The sequence below is a fragment of the Lutra lutra genome, chromosome 6 (assembly GCF_902655055.1).
Source record: "Lutra lutra chromosome 6, mLutLut1.2, whole genome shotgun sequence".
Lineage (NCBI taxonomy): Eukaryota > Metazoa > Chordata > Mammalia > Carnivora > Mustelidae > Lutra > Lutra lutra.
Window position 1 is genome coordinate 141,123,157 of NC_062283.1, and position 23,372 is coordinate 141,146,528.

At 39.8% G+C, this 23,372-nt stretch overlaps 1 protein-coding gene across 7 annotated transcripts in view; it reads right to left on the reverse strand.

The window, feature by feature from the left end:
• Nucleotides 1–724: 724 nt before the first annotated feature.
• IPCEF1 (interaction protein for cytohesin exchange factors 1) overlaps nucleotides 725–23,372 on the reverse strand; it is a 181,792-nt gene continuing 159,144 nt past the window's right edge. For all 7 annotated transcript variants that reach the window (XM_047733016.1, XM_047733015.1, XM_047733013.1 and 4 more), the window contains 2 exons: nucleotides 15,121–15,314; nucleotides 725–4,732 (listed from right to left, as the gene is read on the reverse strand). In XM_047733016.1, coding sequence (XP_047588972.1) covers nucleotides 4,526–4,732; nucleotides 15,121–15,314 — 401 coding nt within the window. In that variant the 3' untranslated portion in view covers nucleotides 725–4,525. The remainder of the gene's footprint in view (nucleotides 4,733–15,120; nucleotides 15,315–23,372) is intronic.

Here is a 23,372-nt window from a genome sequence, read left to right on the forward strand (position 1 = left end):
CCTGGTGTTTATTATGGGATGCTTAATGTCTCCACAGAGCATGCTTCCCCTTTGGGCTCAACACAAAGAAATACCAATACAGAGCCGTTACGTCTCACGAGAAGAGATATGGAAGAACCTTTGCAAATGTAGAATCATTTTTTCATGTTTTCTGTGGTCTGTGGTAGTATGGGAAAGGGGAAAAATTTGCAGAGGAAGCAAAGAAACTGTTTCCTGTCTCCCAACGAAGAAAAACAGGGAGCTGTTTGATATCTTGCTCACAGGGAGGGGTGGCATACTTTGAAGGTTAGAATTATTCCTCCTCTCACCCATTTCATATGGGTTGTTAAAACCTAGTTTCAGGGGCTTTCCCTTTTAATTACACATTATAAAACCCTAGCAGGGCGGTCACCTGACATTTCTAGGACTTGATTTCTCTTGTGAGGTAAGCACACAAAAAAACTGGAAGGAAAATAAAATGGAAAATCTCAAATATCATATTTTATTAGACTGAAGAAGAGGCGTATACTAAAACTAGCCAAAAGTTCTTGGTTAGTTTTATTATATTGGCTTGTTTTGGATAGGCATCCTCTGTACCTAAATTACTCACTTAAATCTACTGTGTGGTTTTATATCAAAATATTATCTTTCAAGGAGAGTATCTTAAAAGAGGTGTGTGTCCATGCATTTAAATATGGCTGGAATTTGTCTAGTACCTCTCCTCAAAAGACTTAGAGTGTATTTCTTTCTATCTGTTTCAGCTTTGTGGTATTGTTTGTCATTTCAAGTCTATCTGAGGAAGCTACCATAATTGCAGGAGAAGAAATCGGGAGACGAAGGTGGAGAATCTTACCCTATTCCTGAGGCTCCATCTCTGATGTCTCCTGACACACTTGTAAAAGAAAATAAATGAATTCCATTTCTTTAACTACCTCTTTCATCCAAGGATCTCACAGTACCTAACAAGCAGTCTAATTTACAGAAGGCAGGAAAGGAAGCACAGAGTGACTAGGTCACACCACAATCCAGTCAGCCCAGAAGCCAGTGGCTGCAGAAGGGACAGCTGCCCTTCAGCCCTGAGGAAGAGACTGTGCTCAAGGAAAAGAGGCCCCCTCAGGTTTCCCGTGGCTGACTTCACAAAAGCCCCCACAGGTGTGCCCGGTCCAGTGCAATGCACATACATAAACCCCACGTCATGGGACTGGGGTCCAACAATAACTGTGCAAGAGAAAGGGAGAGAAAGGGAGTTTAGGGAAGCTAATATCCTCCCCGGCGAAAAAGGAGGAATGATAATCCACCATCATCCCCGCAAAGACCACTGGGGAGCAAATTGCGGGGAGCCTGAACATACAGATTGGCAAACTACAAAGTGCTACATAAATGTAAGGCTTGGGTTTCACATTGAAATCTGACTGCAAACACCATCTTTCTTAGGCTTCCTAGAGTCTTTGCACTTGTATACATTATGATTCATCCTGGGTCTTTGATGCTACACTGAGAGTGTGTCATGGAGGTACCCTACCAGGCATAGTCTGGGTCTACAGGCTCACCGACGTGAGGAGGGGTTGTCCCTGCAGCCCCAAAGAGGTGTCCCATCCGGATCCTAATCCACAGCAGGTGCCACAGGGCTGGACCTGATTTTGCTCAGATCCTCTGCTTCCAGAGCAGCTGTGGTTCTGGGTCATTCCACAGCCCTCAGATCCTATGTCTACAGGAGTGGTGGGGAAAGAGGTCACCCCTCAAGCCCCCATGAAACTACCCAAAATCCATTTCTGAGATGCCCCAATTCCCAGGAATAAACTGGAAGTAATCCAGTTTTCCCAATATCCTTTGCACCAGAAAAATGGCAGGATTATTCCTAAACTGAGTGGAATGTAAGGTCTCACCCACTCTGCCTGTCACTTCCTACTGCCTCCCACCCTACTTCCTCTCAGGGGCCACAGCTGATGCTGGGACCTCAAAGAGGCAGCCCCCTACTTCCTAACACAAGGTAATGCAGAGTGGAAGCATTTACAGAGGGGGAAACACTGACAAGCAGGAAAGCTTGGTCTAGAAGAGGGAGTACAAGACTAGGCAGTTTGGTCTGAACCTCTGGGGAGATTCTGTAGGGTAAGTGCTTTCACAAATCCAACATTTCTGGACTGATGACTTTGAAAAATAACTGAAAGGTTCAATTCAGTAATCTCATGGACCCATTTTGCCTTCAAGTTTGAGCGCTCCTAAAGGACTTTCCACTAACGGGTGAGTTATGTGTGTCTTACTGAGAAGCCAAAGCAAAGCACTGACATGTACTCACAAGGCCTGGCCAAAAGCTTCTCTAAAACACTTCAATGTAAAGACTATTTTGAAGTTTCTAAGTTGGTATCTCAAGCTGAGGGAAAAAATGTGGAAGAGAACTTTGCCCAACAATTATCTCTTCCATTAGTACTTCTTCCCTCAACATTTCCTTGACATCATGAATCCTAAATAATGAACCTTCTAACAGCTGCTGACTGTAGAAATTGTCAATGATAACTCTCAGAGTAACGAGATGAAAGCACTGGCCTCTCAAAGCAGAAGTTTCGGGGTCCCATCTGAGGACCTCCATGGTTCCTTCTCTCCAGCTGCAAAGCCAAGAGTAAATTCACTGGAAGCCAAGCCCCTGCTTCTGTGTAGCCTGTGTCCTTCCCCCAGCACATCCCCCAGAACATCCTACTAAGAGCAGGGGCTCCTAAAGGTTGGCTAGGCATCCCCTCTGATTGTACAGAAAAACTTACAGTACTCTGACTTGTTTCCTGTTGTTTTTCTTTCTTAATACTAAGGTTGTTTTTGTTTACAAAGTATTAACACTTCTGAGTAAAGCTTGGGGAAACCTTCAAGGACTCTTTCCATTTAGTCTGCAAATAAAATTCAGTGGGTTATTTCCATTTGAATGTCAAGCCACACGTTGACTTTCTGAAACACGCCCATGTTGGGCTGACAGTTAGCTAGGGATAAGGGCAAAATGGGTTTTTGGTGGGTTGCGGTTATTCGTAAGATGAAAAATATCCCTAGTGATTAATAAGGGAAGATTTTCATATTCTCTAATAAAATGAGTCCCTCTTTTTAACAGAAAACCCCAAAATTTCTATTAGACCTTAGACAAAAGACTAAATTAGTTGTGTTTCATTTGGTTTAGGGTTTGTGGGCATAAGTGGCATAAAGCTTAAAAAATCTATTTACTAGAAGAAATAACCTAAGGTGAATGTCCTTTTCTGGTTAAGAGAGTGACAGAATTCTGAGCACTCTGGCTTGAGAAAGAGAGGCAGAGAGAGAGAGAGAGAGAGAGAAGCCAGAAAATGAATAATTATTAATACATGCCTCCACATTTATCCCACAAGATAGCCTGAGCATTCCTCATACATTATAGTGCAACATAATAATTCCAGTGATCAACAGTATTCCTATTTTCTCAAGCAAAAAAGTATATACTTGGAGAATATATATTGAGCAAAACATATAATTACTTTACCATCTTTTAAAACACTAGTAATTTGACCTTCTATAAATATACTTAAATAACAAACATATTATAGATAGCTATTCACATAGGACACAAGGTGACACAAACATACAAAAATAAAACAATCATATTTTAAGTCTCTTGTTGTTTTTGTTGGGTGTTTTTGGAGTAAAGATATCAAACCCATTCAGACACCAGAATTATTTTGTCCATCTTGATCTGGGGAGACAGGATATAAGTTGACACTGTGTCTAGGCACCACTTCCGAGACAAAACCAGCAAGCATTCCTTGGTGGACTTATTTCTATCTCCTGCAGTGCATTAGAAAAGCTAGGAGTAAGTAGAGGTCTCTACACGCAATGAGATAGATTTCTTTAGTTGTTCTGTGAAAAGGAAACTTTAATCAGATCCTCCCTGCCCCACCCCTGAGTCAAGTGTAGAAACATCAAACTGTACTTTGAGAGGGTGTTCAATAGAACATGCCTCCCCCTTGGGCTCTCCCACACACCAATCACCACGAAGTATTTCTCAGCTTGTAGAAAAGGCACCACTACTCCAGAGAGATTTGGGTTCCAAAAAACCACATTTGTCCCATTCCAGTTTCTGCTGTGAAACACATTCCTCCACTCCAAGAAATGATTTGAAGAATTAAACTACCCAAGCCGGGGGAATATGTACATTCTTCTTTTTTGGAAAACAGAACATTTTTATGAATAATTATCCCTGGTAAAATGTGATCTTTGTCCTTTGAACACTGTGGTTCTCTTGAGAGCAAGTAACATACACTTCTCACTTCCCACTTAAAGCTTAGCATAACCGAGAGCTCCAAGCAGGAACACGAAGTTTGTTCAACTGGACTCCATCCCTCCAGTCTCAATGAAAGTACTCCAACTGGAACGAGGAATCCTGCTGCCGTCAGAGTGGGTCCTCACCTCACTTGCTTCTTTAGAGAAGGAGCCAATGCTTGAGGAAGTGGTTTCAGTTTTCCTTTGATGGAAACCTCTTGCAACTTCTTGGAGAGTCACTTGGGGGTAAGATAGCAGGGGAGAGAATGCTGGCTTGTTCTCAAATAGAATTTTCAACACAGGCAGAGGAAGGTGGTTCCTCAAGTCCCTCAGGGGTGCCTTCATGGGCAGGCGTAGGGGCCCGCTGCTGCTGATAGATATCCTGGATCAGCAGTGTGTTCATCACCTTCCACTCCCTGTATTTCCTGGCTGTCAGCTTTGGATCATCCAGCAACTGGTTAATCATGGCCAGGTCATGTTCTTTACACTGCCCCAGTAGGGGAAGAAAAAAAAAAAAAAGTCAGAGGAGGGTGTGAGAGATAGTCAGTATCTTAATTTCGATAAACCCTCTTTAGCCCTTTTACAAGTACACATATACATTCATCATAAAATTATCAAGGTGTTTTTATACACTAATATTCTAATCCCTAACCAAGCCTAAGAGATATGGCAGAACAACCATTTGCATGTATGTGTCAAAAAGAAGTTAAGTGTCCTACGTGAAGAACTAGACATATAGACAGGATTTCCCATGTGGCTCTTCCCTGACCAATCCTTATTCCACACCTCAGTAATATTTCTATCTAGAGTGAGCCTTATTCCTTCTGAAACTTATAATCGTATTGTATCATCATTTCATTGACCTACCCAAACTTCACTAAGTAAAATTGGGACATAGCACTATCCCTAAGACATCAGATAATATATTATTATTTTTATTAAATTGTCCTCTTTTTTGATAACTCACACACATGTATTTAATTAATATATACCGAATAAATATATAGGCTTTTTATTCAAAAAAAGACTACTAACCTTCCATCAAAACAGCATGTGTTCCAATTATGCTAATAGAGCAAACAAATCTATTCACGTTATTTTACCCTGTGTCCTCCATAACCAATAACACACATTTCTGAAACACCTGGCTCAGGTGAGGAGAATGTTTTGTAGTCGAATGGGTTAAAAATGAGGTATAACAGCTTCCACCTTCAAAAAAGATCATTTAATCCTGACAGTTTAATCTCAAATCTATTCTTGTTTCTTCCATCCCTTTGACCATAATCCTAACTTGGGGTACAAAGTGCAGTTCCTCACACTTGATGTGACCCTGCCTCCAATCCTCCCTTTAAATCCACCATTCTCATGGAAGTGCAGGGCCTCCACCTCAAATCTGGGGTCCTCGTAATGGCTCCCCTTCGTGTCCAAGGTTCTGTGGACTTGAGCTCACCTGTTGATCCTTCTCACTTCCTGCTCCAACAGTGGTGGTATGCATTCTGCCACATAATGCCACTTCACACTCCGTGATGCTGCACCACGTGGCCTTCCTTACCTTTCTTCTGGAGAACTCTACTTTCTAGAGTTGCTTTCACATGGAACACTTGCCAATCTTTCTTTACCAGAATTTACTATACCTCATAAATCTATACTCACTTCAGGCATCATGTTCTCCAGAAAATCTCTGAACTTCTAAATTGGACTGAGAAGCTTTTTTTATGCTCTTGTGCCTTCCAATACTTAGAACTTGCCATGTTATACTTCGATGCACATGGATCTGTCATGCTCCCTATTCTAAAGCGCTTTAAGGAAGGTGACAGAAAGCATTTTATTCATCCCTGTATTCCCTGCACCTAACACAATACCGAGTTCCAGGGAGACATCCAGTACATGTTTATTATTGAGACAATCTTTTGGTCTATCCCCAGGCCAGCATGTGTGTAGCTAAAAATTCACAATTAGACTCACTGGTGGCAGTTCAAACTCATGACCACTGCCATTAAGTGGCTTTTACTACTACTATCCAATAGTCATATTTTCCCACTCCTTTTCTCTCCCAATCTCCCAAATTACTATTTCAAAACTTTTCATCTCTACTCAAACCTCCTCCCCTATTCTCCCTTAGAGCAGATAACCTTACTATTTTTTTTTTTTTTGAGGAAATGGAAACAATCAGAAGAACACTCCTCTCAAGTTCCCATTGCCTACTACCTACATCAAGACAGGTACATCTCAGACTTCCTTCCTGTTCTTTTGGATGAAATCTCTGTGCTCCTAGCAAAGGCCAATCTCTCCATTTGTGCATTATTACCCACTCTTGCATCCTCAAGAAATTCACTCCCACAGTTCTCCCTTCTTTCCTGTGACTCATTAATTTCCCATCTTCACTTGATCATAATACATGCCATCACCTCTCCCATCTCTGAAGCCCTCTTTCAACCCCACATCTCTGCTCGAGGGAATGCTCCACTCTTCTCTTTGTCTTCAATATTTCTCCCCCCACCACCGTGCCCATTCTATCTCAGAGACCCACTCCATCAGGATTTAGCCAAAACTGCTCTTGTTGGGGTCATCAGTGAGCCCCATGTTGCTAAATCCAATAATTATTTACCTTCAATTTATTTATCAACAACATCTAAAACTATTGACTGCTCCTTCTTGAACACTTTCATCATGCCATTTTTGTGACACATTTTCTTGATTTTTCTCATCCTAAAATGGCCACTTATTCTTACTCTCCATTGTTGATTCCTCATTCTGGCCCAATCTCTGAACATTGGAGAGCTCCAGAACCCAGACTTTAGCCTCTTCTTTCCTCTACGTATAACTGCGTTCTTGCTAATCCTATGTAATCTCGGGTTTCCCGTTCTCCCTATATACTAAGGATCACAAATTTATCTGGCAAAGCTTACCTCTCCTCTGAACTTCATACTGGTTTGTCTAAACTTTCTCTTCAGCAGCTCCCCCTGGACACATACTGGCATCTCAAATACAACATGTCCAAATCTAAGCTCCTATTAGGGTGCCTGTGTGGTTCCAGTCAGTGAAGTGACCGACTCTTGGTTTTGGCTCAGGTCATGATCTCAGGGTCATGGGATTGAGCCCCGTGTGGGACTCCCTGCTCAGTGCAGGACCTGCTCCAGATTCTCTCTCCCTCTCTGTCTGCCCCACCTCCCACATGTGCAAGCGTTCACTTTACCTCTCTTAAATAAACAAAAAAATAAAATCTTCAAAACTAAGCTCCTATTATTCTCTATATGCCCCGCCCATCCCAAGTTCCAATACACACTGAAGCCTGTATCTATCACTGCCTTTTGCAAAGCACCTAATGGCAACTCCACCTTTCCTGTAGCTCAGGCCAAATACTGCAATCATCCTGCTCTCACTGCCAATCCACCAGCAAGTCCCAAGTTCTCCCTTCAAAATATGTCAAACTATGGCACCCTTCTGTTCCCAACCTTCCAAAGGCTTCCTATATCACTGGGTAGAAGCTAAAGTATTGGCAATGGCAATAAGGCACAGTATGTTATAATCCTTCATCACCCTTCTGACCCACCCTTCGGACCATCTCCCTATGCCCCATTCTCCTGCAACACTTCAGCCACGATCTCCTCGCTCTTCCTCAAGCCTAGTAGGCATATTCCCATCCCAAAACACTTGCATTTTTGTTCTTTCTGCCTGTAGCCTTCTGCCTTGGATTGCATCAAGACTTACTCCTTTTCCTTTCTCAGATTTTACTCCAATTCTACTTTTCAAAGAGCCTTTTCATTCCTATCCTAATTAAAAATAAATCCATCAGCATTCCTCATCCTCCTTTTCTCTATCAAATCTATCATCACTTAGCATCTATAAAATTCATTTAGTTAGTTAATTTCTTCTAGTACCCAAATGTAAGCTTCTTAATGGCAGGCATTTTTGCCTGATATGTTCACTGCTTTACTAAACAAACCTTTACTAAATATTTGTTGTAGAAAAATGAATATATGTTGGATTGCCTGGGTGGCTCCATCATTAGGCGTCTGCCTTTAGCTCAGGTCATGATCCCAGGGTCCTGAGATGGAACCCCGCTTCCTGCTCAGAGAGGAGTCTGCTTCCCTCTCTCTCTCTGCCTGTAGCTTCCCCTACTTGTGCTCTCTCTGTGTCAGACAATAAATAAAATATTTTAAAAATGAATGCATTAAATAAAATGTGAATGAATAATTGTCCATTTTTTGTATCATGAACCCTATTTAAAACCTTGAAGAAATCCTTTTTGTAAGCAAACAAAAAAAGGTTATATGTATGTGTGTGTTTTATGCACATATTATTTCTTATATATTTTATATTTGTTTATATATAAATACATAGATAGATATTTATGTCTACACATTTGTGTATAGTTTTGGGATTCTAGAATTGGTAACATTTCTTCCACCCAAATGAAGGATTTGGTCTTAGATGATCACAAACACTGACATTAAAAAATGTATTATTTGTTCCTTACAATTATCTTTAACTTATGTTTTACTTAAGACATTTTATTACATTTTCTTCTCTCTTTTTCTACTTTTTTTAATTTTTTTTTACTACACATATACAGTAATCTAAGTGGTAAGATTCACAATTTTGAATCAAGAGAGCAAGAATGTGGTGATAGATGGAGGTTAAAATATATATTTGGATTTCAGGAAGGAAAGAAAAATTGTGTAGTGGGAAAGTAACCAAAGAGTGATAATAAGCAGGCTGACCAAGAGCAGGAAGCAGAGAGAAGGCAGGCTAAGTAAGTGGGTAACGAGAAAAGATTGCTTGTAGAAAATCAAGCAAGGCCAAGAGAATTTTCTTTTTTCCCTCTGAGTTCTCACATCTGCACTTCAAATTACCATCTTTTCCTCAAAAAATGAACTTTCATCTTTTAATACCACCATAGTGCTATTCATAGGAAGTTGTTTAAGGAGTTTTACTTTGTTCTTGGAAATTTCAACATCTGGGATGAATTGGTGATGGGGATAAAGAGGACATTTCTCATGATGAGCACTGAGGAATGTATGGAAGTATTGAATCACTATATTATACACGTGAAACTAATATAACACCATATGTTAACTATATTGGAATGAAAATTAAAAACTTAATAAAAATTATTAAAGGGGCACCTGGGTAGCTCAGTCAGTTAAGGATCTGCCTCCAACTTGGGTCATGATCTCAGGGTCCTGGGATCGAGCCCTGCTTCTCCCTCTTCTCCCCCATTACCCTTCTCCTGCCTTGGCTTTCTGCTTGCTCTGTCTCACTCTCTCTCTCTCTGTCTCTCTTTCTTTCTCAAATAAATAAATCATTTTTTTTTAAATTATTAAAAATTACAATTTAGGGGCGCCTGGGCGGCTCAGTGGGTTAAAGCCTCTGCCTTCGGCTCAGGTCATGATCCCAGGGTCCTGGGATCGAGCCCCACATCAGGCTCCCTGCTCAGCAGGGAGCCTGCTTCCCCCTCCCTCTCTGCCTGCCTCTCTGCCTACTTGTGATCTCTGCCTGTCAAATAAATAAATAAAATTTTTTTAAAAAATTACAATTTATTCCACACAAAAAAATTTTGACATCTGCTTCAGAGAGCGATCCTAACATTTTATTGAAAGAATTAAATAAGATATTTGCAGATAAACAAAATTTGAAGAACTAGTTTTCTTAAGGCAAAATGAATTAACCACCCCTCTAAATCTGATCAAAGGTTTTAAGAAAAGTTCTCTTCAACTTTGGGCTAACACTTCTCCTATGCCTTTCAGCCCTAAACAATTCAAATTTCTTACCAGTTTGGCTCAAGTCTGTGTTAATTTCTTTCACGGATGAAAGAAATAACTGTAGACAAGACTAGAAAGGAAGGAAGTTAATGAAACAACAGCAGGCTCTATAATGCTAACCAGCAAAGCGTGCCAGTCAGCAGCACCATGGTGCACTGCCCCTGCCTCTCCCCTGCAGTACAGCAGGCTCACCAGACGCTTTGAACTACATTTACAACATCCTCCTTGCCTTCTGGTAGGCAAGGCTGGGCAGGGCCTCCAGGAAATACCATGAGAGAGAAAATGCTTTACTTTCCTTTTTCACTCCAGTCAGTCAGTACACACATGACCTGACTTAAGACCTAAGCATTGAAAAATGGGTTCCACCACAGAAATTGGGGAAAGGAAGGTTCATTCCTCTTTTGACACAGACTAGAATAGGCCTGAGACTAAGTTTCAGTTGGATCCATTAATTATTAATTTTATTATTTTTTAAAGGATTTTACCTATTTATTTGACAGAGAAAGAGAGAGAGGGTGAGAGAGCAAGCCCAGGCAGGGGGAGAAGCAGAGGAACTGAGCAATGAGCCCGATGTTGGGCTCGATCCCAGGACACTAGGACCATGACCTGAGCTGAAGGCAGACACTTAATCAACTGAGGCTCCCGGGCAACCCTAATTATTCATTAAAAAAAAAAAAGAGAGAGACATGCTTAGCCAAAAGTCAATGGATGTTGAATTATCAGAAATTCCTGGGGCGCCTGGGTGGCTCAGTGGGTTAAGCCGCTGCCTTCGGCTCAGGTCGTGATCTCAGGGTCCTGGGATCGAGTCCCGCATCGGGCTCTCTGCTCAGCAGGGAGCCTGCTTCCTCCTCTCTCTCTCTGCCTGCCTCTCTGTCTACTTGTGATCTCTCTCTGTCAAATAAATAAATAAAATCTTTAAAAAAAAAAAAAAAAAAGAAATTCCTAAAGATCTGCATTTAGGGTATGACAAGATGGTTTGCTCAACTTCCTAGAATTTCCATAAAGAGACTTTGTTCCAGTGTAATCCCAGTGTAAGGGTTTTCTTTATTTATGAAATATGCCTATCGTGAATATAAACATTATTGCTAAAACAGTTTCATTATTTCTGCATGAAACTATGTTATCTTGTTCACACTGCAGTTTTGAAGTATTTTTTTTATTTTATTTTTTATAAACATATAATATATTTTTATCCCCAGGGGTACAGGTCTGTGAATCACCAGTTTTACACACTTCACAGCACTCACCATAGCACATACCCTCCCCAGTGTCCATAATCCCACCCCCCTCCCAACCCCCCTCCCCCCATCAACCCTCAGTTTGTTTTGTGAGATTAAGAGTCACTTATGGTTTGTCTCCCTCCCAATTCCATCTTGTTTCATTTACTCTTCTCCTACCCCCTTAACCCCCCATGTTGCATCTCCTATCCCTCATATCAGGGAGATCAAGCTTGGTCTCGGTATTGATGAAGACGACCCCACTGCTGACGACAGCAGTGCGGCTGTGAGCGAGGAGATGCCGCCCCTGGAAGGTGATGACGACACGTCGCGCATGGAGGAGGTTGACTAGGTGCCATGAGAATGACTTGTACATGTATTCGATATTTTATCTTCATTCCCTCTGATAATATATTTTCAAGGATGTTTTTCTTTATTTTTGTTAACATTTTAAGAATCTGTATGGCATGACAATAACTACTTAAGGGGAAGATAAGATTTCTTTCTGTTTGAGTTCAAGTGTGATACTGTGACGTGTAGGAACTAAAGCCCAGCTAGTTTTTCTTCCCTAGTGCCATGCTGGCTCATTGTAACAGGACAAGGTGACCTTTGTTGTGAGGTGTGCGTAACCTAACGTTAACTGTGGTCTACAGTGTTTAGCTACCAAGTGGATTCCTTAGTAAGGAGAGAATTTCCCCAATATGGCAAAGGGAACAAGCATCAAAATCCAGGAGGTTCAGAGAACCCCCCTCAAGATCAATAAGAATAGGTCCACACCCCGTCACCTAATAGTAAAATTGACAAGTCTTAGTGACAAAGAGAAGATCCTGAAAGCAGCCAGGGAAAAGAAGTCTGTAACGTACAATGGTAAAAATATTAGATTGGCAGCAGACTTATCCACAGAGACCTGGCAGGCCAGAAAGAGCTGGCATGATATATTCAGAGTACTAAACGAGAAAAACATGCAGCCAAGAATACTATATCCAGCTAGGCTATCATTGAAAATAGAAGGAGAGATTAAAAGCTTCCAGGACAAACAAAAACTGAAAGAATTTGCAAATACCAAACCAACTCTACAGGAAATATTGAAAGGGGTCCTCTTGAAGTATTTTTTTAAATAGACATTTATATCACAATGTAATATATATAGACAAAAACGCACATATAGAAATCTTTGTGCTTAATGAATTATGATGAGATGGGATACATCTGTGTAACCCCTGTGAGGCTAGAGGGGACCCTACCCAGCACCTCAGAAGCTGTTCTGTGGCCCTACTCCTAGGAATATCTTCCCTCCTCTTTAAAGGCAATGACTATCCTGACTGTTCTGAATTTAAAAGATAATTATGGTCAAATTTGATTCAATTACAGGTAGTTAAAATAATTCTTATAGCCTTCTGACATGAAGAAACAAACATGTACCAAATTATCTTTCTCCAGTGAATAGGTTGATTAGCTTTTTTTTTTTTAATCCAAGAAGGCCAATTTCCACATCAGTGTGTCTTCCTATCTCCTGATGAGGTTCATAGGACCACATAACATTGATTACGTTTCACCAGCCCCAACATTACCCTTTTGTGACATCTAAGGGATCTGTGGAAAAGGTTTCATTCCAGGAATGCAAAGAGACAGCAGCAGATCTTCACATAGGTGTGGTTGATAGCCCCAAGATGGCCCCTGGTGCTCCCTGCTTCCCAGCATTCCTGCCTTCATGTAATTCCCCCTCCTTGAACATGGGCTCACCCAGTGTGTTGCTTCTAATGCATAGAATACTGTAAATCTAACGTGGTGTCCCTGCTGAGACAGGCCAGAACCATCTTGCTCAGTCACTGTTGCTGTCTTACTCACTCTGAGGGAAGCCAACTTCCATTGGAGAAGCTACTATATATCCACAGGGCAAGGAAATGGGTGAACAATGGGATCTCAGTCCAGCAACCTGCAAGGAATTGAATCCTGCCAACCAGTACATGACAGAGCCTGGAAGCACAACTCCCCAGTGGAGCGATGAATGCAGCCCCAACTGATACCAGGATTGTAGGATTGTGGGAGACGACCCAGTCAAGCCACATTGAGAGATTCCTGCCCCGCAAAAATGGTGAACCAACAAAGGTTCATTGTTTGTAGTTGCTAATTTGGGGGGTATTTTGTTACCTCACAATAGATAACTAATACACAGGGAGAAAATTTAAAAAGCTGCTGAATTCACAAATTCCATGGCCATAGTACATGGAGAGCAGGAGGTCACAGAGAACCAAATTCTTTGTACAAATCTGGCCTCCCAGTGGCCAGGGGAGGGCATGGTCCTATGACAGTCTAGAGTTTTGTGTTGCTATTCTGTGGAAAGTTAAGACATAGTCTTTCTTCTTCTAGAAATGGCCTGAACTGTCCAACCTTTCCTTAGCCTATTTCTTGTTTCTCCAACATGGGCTGCAGCCTCCCCTGATACACATTTCTCAGGACAGTTCCTCTTCCATGAAAGAACTTCCTTCTCACCCTGATATTCTTCATTGCTTACTCATGGGCCAGTCGTCAGCATTTCCATGACTTTGTTCCCAGTGGCTTCAGAAAGGCAGCCATGTGCCTCCTCCAGGCTACCAAATCACCCAAGTTTGTTTCAGCTATACCTCTAAACACATTGCATTCTGTTTTCCTTTCTGTTTCCACCATCTGGTGGGGTGCATTCAATGCTCCCAGTGTCTAAGAATAGTATCTGGGACATAGTAAAATTCAGGAAATATTTGTCTAATGAAAAATGTATTCACTTATATCAGTTATCACAAATAACATAGTAAAATCCCAACATGCTATGGTATATTACATTGAATGACCAAATGTTTTTATCAACTACATACATATCATGGGACGTAATATATTTGGACTTGAAAGGAATGCAACTGATGTCTTTCATCATTAAGCATTGGAGAATTTCTCTGCATTTAGATTTTCTTTATATAATTAAAATACTCCTTTGCCTTTTCTCTTTCAGCCTCATTTTTTGCAGCCTTTTTGGGTGCTTAGCTATTCTACCAACTAACAGCAACATCTGACCAAGAATCACCCAGCCATTTCTTTGTAGCCTTGTCCTTTGATTGCTGGTATTTCTTCCTAGAAAGAAATTCAAATTCTTGATGCCAAAGGACATGTACAAATCAAATTAAACTGCAGAATCTATCAAGGCTATTCAGAATCTATAAATCTTCTGCCAGTTTGGGACTATTTTACAAAGTATCCTGACCTCTTCCTCTTCATGCTATAGTCTACATGTGAAAGCAAGATGTTTTTGTTATGAAGAACCATTTTAGTTCAGGAGGCACTGAAAATAACTTCAGTATGTTTTGTACCCTGTCCCCCATTCCCACTGTGAAAACATCTACTGGCCTATTCCAATCTACCATACATTTCCCATTGACCATCTTTCATGGCATGTTCTGGCTCCAAAGCCTAAGGCTGAGAATCATGAAGTCTTGGCTCGATCTGAAATCTAGAGATTTTCTTGTGGATGTAGTAGGAGAAGAAAGGCACCCTTTAATGAATCAGGTGAAATTCCAAGATCTTATTTAATATTACTGTTTATTCTCACAAACTATTTTAAGCCCTCATTAACATTTATCGTGGTAGGTAAAGGGTCTAGGAGCTTAGCATTTGAACTTTTAGACCAAAGTGAATGCAAAAGTCAAGGCCTAATGTAGGTAGTGCAATGGGTGCTACTATGTGAATGTTCTAGTGCTTTAGGAATGCCAAAGGTCATCTGACCCTACAGAGGATTGTATTTGCTTTTACTGCCCTCCCCTCTACTCATACAAACACTCTGGTGAACATGATTCTCTCTACAGAACCACCCTTGCCCCATATCCACAGAGTTCATCCACAATCAGAATTTTTTTTTTTTTTACCTTCAACGTGCTATTCAAGGTTCGGATTTTGTGAAGTTTCTCATTTATGGATGGATTCTTACATCGCTTAACAAAGGACTTTCTCAACTCCTTTTTGGTTGAAGGTCGACGATCCCCAAGGGGAGAGAGACTGGCTTGTTCTAACGATTTGTAGAGTTTCTCCATCTCATCATCTTCAGACAACTTTGTTTCTTCTATTAAAATAAAAAAAATAACAATAAACTCAGTTAAAATCAAGTTGAGAACATTAGATTCTATGATCCTAACACAAGGCCCTGCTGACACCTTGATCTCACACTTCTGACTTCCAGAGCTGTGAGACAATAAATTTTTGTTGTTGAAGTTACTCAGTTTATGGTACTTTGTTAGGACAGGGCCATGTTCCCTTTGAAGGCACAATGGACTCTCTTCTATATTTTGGTAGTTCCTTAGCTTGTGGCATCAAAACTAATCTTCATGGAGTGTTTTCCTTGTGTGTATACCTCTGTGTCCAAACTCTTTTATAAAGATACAAGTTGAATTGGATTAGGAGCTCACCCTCCTGACATCTCTTAACCTACTAAATCTGCAACAACCTCAGTTATAATAAGGTAACATTCTAAGGTACTTCAGAACTAAGATTTCATGAGAATTTTGGAAGGACACAATTGAATCCATAATAGTCCACCATCTAGCTCCCTCCCAATTCATGTCCTTCTCACATGTAAAATGCATTCACCCCATCCCAACATCTCCAAGAGTCTTAACCCACTACAACATCAATTCTAAATCCAAAATCTAATCCAAATATCGTCTAAATGTCGTATTGGTGAGACTCAGAGAATGATTCATCGTATGGCAAAATTCCTCTCCATCTGTGAATCTGTGAAACAAGTTAGCTGCTTCTAAAACATAGTAGTGAGACAAGCAAACCCTAGCAAACTAATGCATGACCTAAAGCTTGAGAACCATTGTTCCTGATGAGTCTTTAATGTCCTTCTTAGAACTGCCCTTTGAAAGAAGGAATCTCCATCTGATCTTTGTGGCTTTGAGCAAATAATAATCATTCCTCATCCTGCCACATACTTCCACCCCCACTTCTTAACCACAAATTGCTAGCCTCAGCCCAAATGCTTCCAGTGAAGTGACACCACACAGTGACACCACATGACCGAGGCTAAGCTAATGGCAGTTCCACCATGCTGGCCACAGTCATTGATTCAGGGATGAGCATATGTCTCAGGTCAGGCCAACCAGGGCCAGGAAGACTCAGTTCTGAGAATTTGTTTGGGGCCAAAGGGAACCAATCTCTCTTTTCTTCTAAACAGTGATGATATGAGCTAGAAGCTTCCAGGGATCACCCCAAGAATCATAAGAATGGAGCCAATCAACAGGATACAGCTGAAACATGGATCTTGGTGATTCTGTTGGAGCCCTTGCAGTTAATAGGAGCCAAAATGTTGTCTTTTGTTAAATTACTCTCAGTGTAGATCTCAGTCACATACAACTGAAAGGACCCCAAATGATATAGATTACCAAAGAAAAGTCTTCATCTCTCGATATCTCTTTAATATCCCACTAAGAACTTTTGTCCTTTATTCCTTCATTCCCTGAAAATAAATTTAAGAAAGATGCATAGCAAGATTTCTTTTCCACCATTACTTTTTAGTGTCTATGTGCTTCACAGAGAAGCTTGATAGAGAGCCATCTACAAAGTATGGCATGAAGAAGAACTGAAAAAAGGGGCCTCTCCAAAGAAGAGGGTAAAGCATACAATATTAACAGAAGGCTTCAAAATCAAGCAAACTTGTCTTACTTTACAGTTTTTACTTAGAAGAATAGAAATCTTTAAGCAATAATTAAATTTTCCTCATCTATTGTCAGAAAGCTACCATAGGTGTTCCCAATGTTTTTTCATAAAATAGAGGGCAAAGATGTTGAACTAACTTTACAACTAACTTAAAATACTGGTCAGCAAACCTCTTTGCTCTCTACCAAAACAGACTCCAAAAAGGGGGAGATATTCAAAACTGCATTTGAATACAATTAGAACTTTTGGTTCACACTTACACACATCAAAAGTGAGTTTTTCCACAAAAAGCACATGAAAAGATGCTTAACATCATTAGTCATTAGATAAATACAAATCAAAACCACAATGAGATACTACTTTGTACCCACCAGGATGGCTAAAATTTTAAAGACAGACAATAATAAAAATAGACAGAGATATGGAGAAATTGGAACCCTTATACATTGCTTGTAAGAATGTAAAATGAAGCTGTTAAAAATATCAGAAATTATCTTTCTCCCCCATACACATTCCTTTCCCTGACTTAAATGGGAACATTAATCATAAGAATATGGGTTTGTGTGGGGGGGTATGTGTGTGTGGTTATCTATTTGTGTGTGGTGTCTCTGTGTGTAATGTATATGGTCTTTTTTGTAATGCATCATGTATATAATGCATGTGGTGTGTGTGTGTGTGGTATGGTGTATGCATGTGATATGTATGTGTGGTGTGTATGTGTGTATGTGGTGTGTATGCATTGTGTGTGCATATGATACACATGTGTGGTGTATGTGCATGTGTGTAACTGTGTGTGTGTATGTGTGTGTGTTGCATATACAACTTGACTTTTCAGTCCCCCAAGAAATAGTGGAACTTTAAAATTAATACACAGATAAAGTGGACCTGTGGGATTACTGAAAGTTAATGCAGAATCCACCAAAAATATGACCAAATAATGTTCAAAAAACACTCTCTATTTGAATTCATTTAGAAACTGGAGATAATGGAAAGGAGCATGTATGCTTGGATAAGTTTAAAACTGTTGAGGAAATGGGGGAAACCTGAAAGGTAAACGTTCTTGTTCTTTCCTCTAACTATCTACCCCTTTTCGGGGTAAACCTGAAACTGAAAGACTATACATATTTCTGACCTCTAATAATGGGATGCCAGAATTGCCCATAAACATAAGGACAATAAAATAATAAATGGTGATATTGGGAGTCAAGAAAATATCCCTATCAGCTTTTTTGTGTCATAATCTGAGAGGCGTACAATATATTGTTAAATACTCAGGGGACATACCTTTGATCCAACCATGTGTATGATCCACCTAGGAGCTTTGTATTGTTTTTACTGCTGCTAATGGCTGGTGCTTAGGTCTTCACAGGGCCATAAAATGAACATCCAATAATAATGGAAGAAGATGATAAACAGAATTCAGAGGACAACAAAAGACCCAAAGGGTATAAGCACATAGCAGCATTCAACTTACACCTGACCCCAGAGCACAGGTGAGAGTCTTCCCAATCCCTCCAGAGAGGGTAGTGCTGGTATGTTAACCACGTGCCTTTATGGAGCTTCTGCATAAAGCAATGTTTTAAAATCTCCCTTTTGTGTTTTTATGTAAATATTTTTCTACATTATAATATCATATTAGGAAGCACTAGGTTATTTATCGTATTTTACCAGATTGTAGAAGGAGCAGGAAAAAGATTGCCAACAAAGACCGCTGGTCTGTCTCATGCTAGAAAGTGAAGCCAAGTCCATCATTTCTGCCTCCCTTGTCTTCTGCAGCACAAGAAATGAATTCTGTCTGACAATCAAGTGTTTCCAGTGCATTTATTTGCAAGAGTCTATCTTAGTATTCTTGGGTGAAATAACAGGACTTCCATTCCCTCTACCGCATAAGGCACTTTCCAAGCTACCTCAACGAGCTGCCAAGCCTTTGCCAAGGAAGAGGAAAACTATTTTTATTTCATAAAGGAGAAAAAATGGAGATTCTTGAAAAACAGTAAGGGATCTTTCCAAAATGTAAATCAGGGATGGAATTAGGAACAGAAGTTCAATTCCACACCATGCAGGCTTATGCGTTTCTAGACCCGTCTTCTCAAACTTTAATAGGCGAATGACTACCCAGGGCTCCTGTTACAATGCAGAATCCCAGACTGGCCGAGTCTGGGATTACTCCGAGCTTCTAAACTATTAACAAGCTCCTAGGTGATACCGAAACTGCTAGCCCATGGACGATGGTTTGCATAGCAAGGCTAGACTGTCCAATTTGTCATGCAATACCAGCTGCAACTCACTGGAAGAGGAAGGGACTGGAGTTAAAAAACACAGGGACTCATCCAGAAGGAAGCACCTACGTTCTCTGTGACCCTTTACACCTGTTAGGCTAGCTCAGAATGTCTCAAGAGCCCAACTAGCAAACTTTCTCTAAACTTAGGTCAATGTAATATAGAGATTGAACTCAAGAAAGAAACTAATTTTTTTTTTTAATAGGATCTTTCTTGGTGACCTTAGCAAAGAGGCAAAGCAACATTCTAAACTAATGGTTAGAAGTTCACTCCTTTCCAAGATTATGCCAGATGAATGTGCTGCTCCCTTGCCATCCTCCCACGTAACCCACCCTATTGTCTGCCTCTGACAGGCATGCATGCTCCCATAGGCCCAGAATTTGGCTGTCGAGAACACTGTATGCAGATTACCTCTTTAAATGCAGTATTTTCAACTTTGCCTCCCCCACTATCTTATTTTTGGTGTTTCCTTGTGCTTTCTAGAATGTGGTTTTTATTTTCTATTTAGAACATAAGTGCAGAAGAAATTCACATACCATATTTCATATCAGAATTTGAAAGGAACCCTTTTTGAGACTGAAAAAGTCTACATGTTATCCCAAGGAAGACAAGGTTAGCTCCCAGCCTTGAAATACTTGGAAAGGTTTATGTAGAAAAGAGTATTCCCTGCTTTATGTGGGATGTTCAAAGCTTTTGAGAAAGGAAAAGACCATGGAAGGCACTTATCACAATAGGATAACTACATAGCCATTTTGACATTATGTGTAGCCGTTAAAACTTTGCAAATATTATTTAATAGAAGACCTGATGCCAAGAGAGTCAAAAACTTTTACAGGCTTCCTCTAGTTAGTGATTCTGACAACTCTCCAACATGGCAAAAGACAGAATCATGTTGACAGACAAGTTTGAATTATGTAGCTAAGATAAATCTGGATAAATCATTTTAACAGTAAGGATATTACTGATCAAGAACATTACTATGGTAGAATTTTGAGAGACTGTCTGGTTTTGCTGCTGGTGGAGACAACCATCAGGTATTGAGTTTTTAGTATGTAAAAGCTACCATATTGACTACTGTACCAACATGACTTCACTATCTTTCTAACAATCCTGTGAAAAAAGTGTTATTAGCCCTGATAGAAGGAAGAGACTGTTGAAACGTTAAAAACTTTGACCAAACCCACAAAGAGAGACATAGGTAATGACTCAAAACCCACAGTCTTAAACACTATGCTGTACTATAAATATATCTGATGAACTGTCTTTTGAATAAAACCCAATGAAGAAAGATTTCAGATCAGGCAACAGACAGCCATTGAGATGATAGCCACTTGGACCAGACAGACCAAGGCTCAGATCCATGCTCCCACTATTCTGTCTGCCAAAGGAAAAATCCCCACCCAGAGCCTCTGTTTCTGAGGTGGCCAGGTTTTACACTGCAAACTCTGTTCTCACAGGGCCATAGGGCACCTGATCAGGAAATTCATAACCTGGTCAGCAACCTAGGAGTCAGGCTGGATAATCAGATTTTCTGCTTGGTGTTTGAACTGGGCACCTGGGGATAATCTAGTTCTAATCAGGAGTAGAAAATGAGTCGTGGTCATGGTAGACTGGGCTCTGTGTAAAACAAAGGCAGAAGAGCTTAGAAATGGAGAATAGAATGTTGGAAGAATACTAGTTAGGAAAGAGAGGGTCAAAACAAAACAAAACAAAACAAAAAGATGGCAGGTAAAATAAATTCTATTAGAAATCAGATTGTAAAGAACAACGCATCCAAGTATAAAGCCAGTACTTGTATTTGTACCCATTTAAGTCTGAGAGGAGAGTACTTTGACTTTGATTTCCCTCATTTTTGGGTATTAGATTTACCTTCTCCACCAGAGTCATATACCTTTCTTCTCCTGGGTATTTGATGTTTCTATTAAGTAAGCTGACTCAATACTCTTCTACCATATTATTGCTTTTTGATAAGAAGAAACCTAGTCTATTGGGCAATCTTAAATGTTGTTTATTATTATTATTATTATTATTATTATTATTATTATTGCATCTTATGGCAGTGATTTTTAGAAATAATCTTAGGTTGAGTCCGTGGTCCAAGTATCTGATAAGCAGCTCTACATTCTTAAAACAAATATTCCATTTGTTTTTAAAATGTATTTGTCCCATCATAGGAGCACCTAGGATTAGGTGAAATATTTAATGTAGACATAAAATTTCCATATCTGCTCACATCCTAAGAAAACAAAAAAACATTGACAAGTACGCAAAAAAGGCATTTCCTTGTTTTTGTTTTTTTAATATACTTGCAAGGTAGAGGATGAATGAGAGTTTAAAAGGGGGAAAATAGCTGGAAAATTGCCTAAATTCAAGGACCCAAATCCAATGTACTGTAGATAAATATGTCAACATTGGTTCCATAAACTGCTGAGTCCACCTACCATGTGGGTCCATTATGGAGACAAAGGAGCACAAAATATAAAAATGGAAGACGCAGGAGGAGGGAAGCGATGGAAGGAGCAGTGAGGCAAGAGAAAGGAAGAAGTTAACTACTTTAATTTCACTAAGCAGAAAACGAAGGTTTGGAGTAGATAAATGCTCTTAACTTTTTCAGATGGCACTCTCTTTTCCTTACCTCGATGATTATCATCTGGTGTGATCTATAATTACTTGTATAACATCCTACTTTTTGCCTTATTGGAAACCCACAGTGTACATATTTAGAGTTATGTATTTAATTATGGTGTTAAATTCCTACTAGCAAACCTTTTCCCAGGAAATGATACCAGTCCCTAAGAGTTGCAATTATATTTAGTAGCATGAGAGACTGAATATGCTGGAAAACTTATAACTCATTCTTGACTCCTCTCTTCCCCTTGCACATTTGATCCATTCATTTACTCAGTTCATCCATCAAATACTCTTGGAACGTTCACCGTGTGCTAAGGCAGTGTATTTTAGAGACGAGGGATAGACTAAATAGGCCAGAATCTTTTGTGAATTTTATACTCTTACATTTTACGTGTACAATATATCCTAAATGTACATTTTTTTCTGCCCCCTGCCCCATTTCACTGCTATCAACTTAATCCAGGCCATCATTTCACTGTTGACATATCTCAACAACTACATACATCATCTACTACAGCTTCCTAATATCCATTTTCCATAGTGAAGTAATCTTTTTACTTCTTTTTACATAGTGAAGTAATCACTTCCATAGTGAAGTAATCTTTTTAAAACATAAAGCACACCATAACAATCCCAAGCTTTCAAAATCATCCCATTGCACTTAGAACAAAACCCAAACACCTTACAGGACCCAATATTTGCCACATAAGCCAGTTACTACCACTCTATTCTAGCCACACTGGATTTCTTTTGGTTTCCTGAACTGCAAAACTTATGCTAGTGCTAGAGCCCTTGCATCTTATTTTCTCTCTGTATGGAGCACTTTGCCAGCTATTGTTTTCATATGTAAGCTGCTTTGTGCCATTTGGCTCTCAGATCACCTTTTCAGGGAGGTGCTGGCCAGTCATTTAAATCAAGGTCCTTCCTCCAACTCCCCACTATTATATATTCCTATCTTATTTCCTGTATAGAACTTACTCAACTACCAGAAATCATCCTGTTCTTATATTTACCTAATTGTCTCCCTACTTGCCATAATAAACATATATTCCAAATTATAAATTCTGCAGGAAGGCTGTTGTCTCTGTTATATTATCCACGCACATATCTCCAAATGCCAACTGTGTCAGGAAGATAATAGATTCTCAATAAATATTTGTTAAACATTCATTATTTGATCAAAATATTCATTCCTGATCTCATTCTTATCCCCTCCACCTATCCTTCTACCAAATAAGCACAATGAACTAATTTTGGAATTGGATTATCAAAAACTCAATAAGTAAATTATACTTACTAAATTCCAATTTATCTGGATAAGCCAAAAGTAAAAACATATATTATTTAGCTAGTTAAGAAAAAAAGAGGACACAAATTACTAATACCAGAAAAGAAAGAGAGGGACATCACTACAGATCCCACTAAACACTGAAAGGATAATGAAGAAACATTATGAACAACCCTATGCCCACAAATTTGATAACTTAGCAGAAATGGACCAGTCCCTTGAAAGACACAATCTGTCGTAACTAACATGAGAAAAAATAGATAAA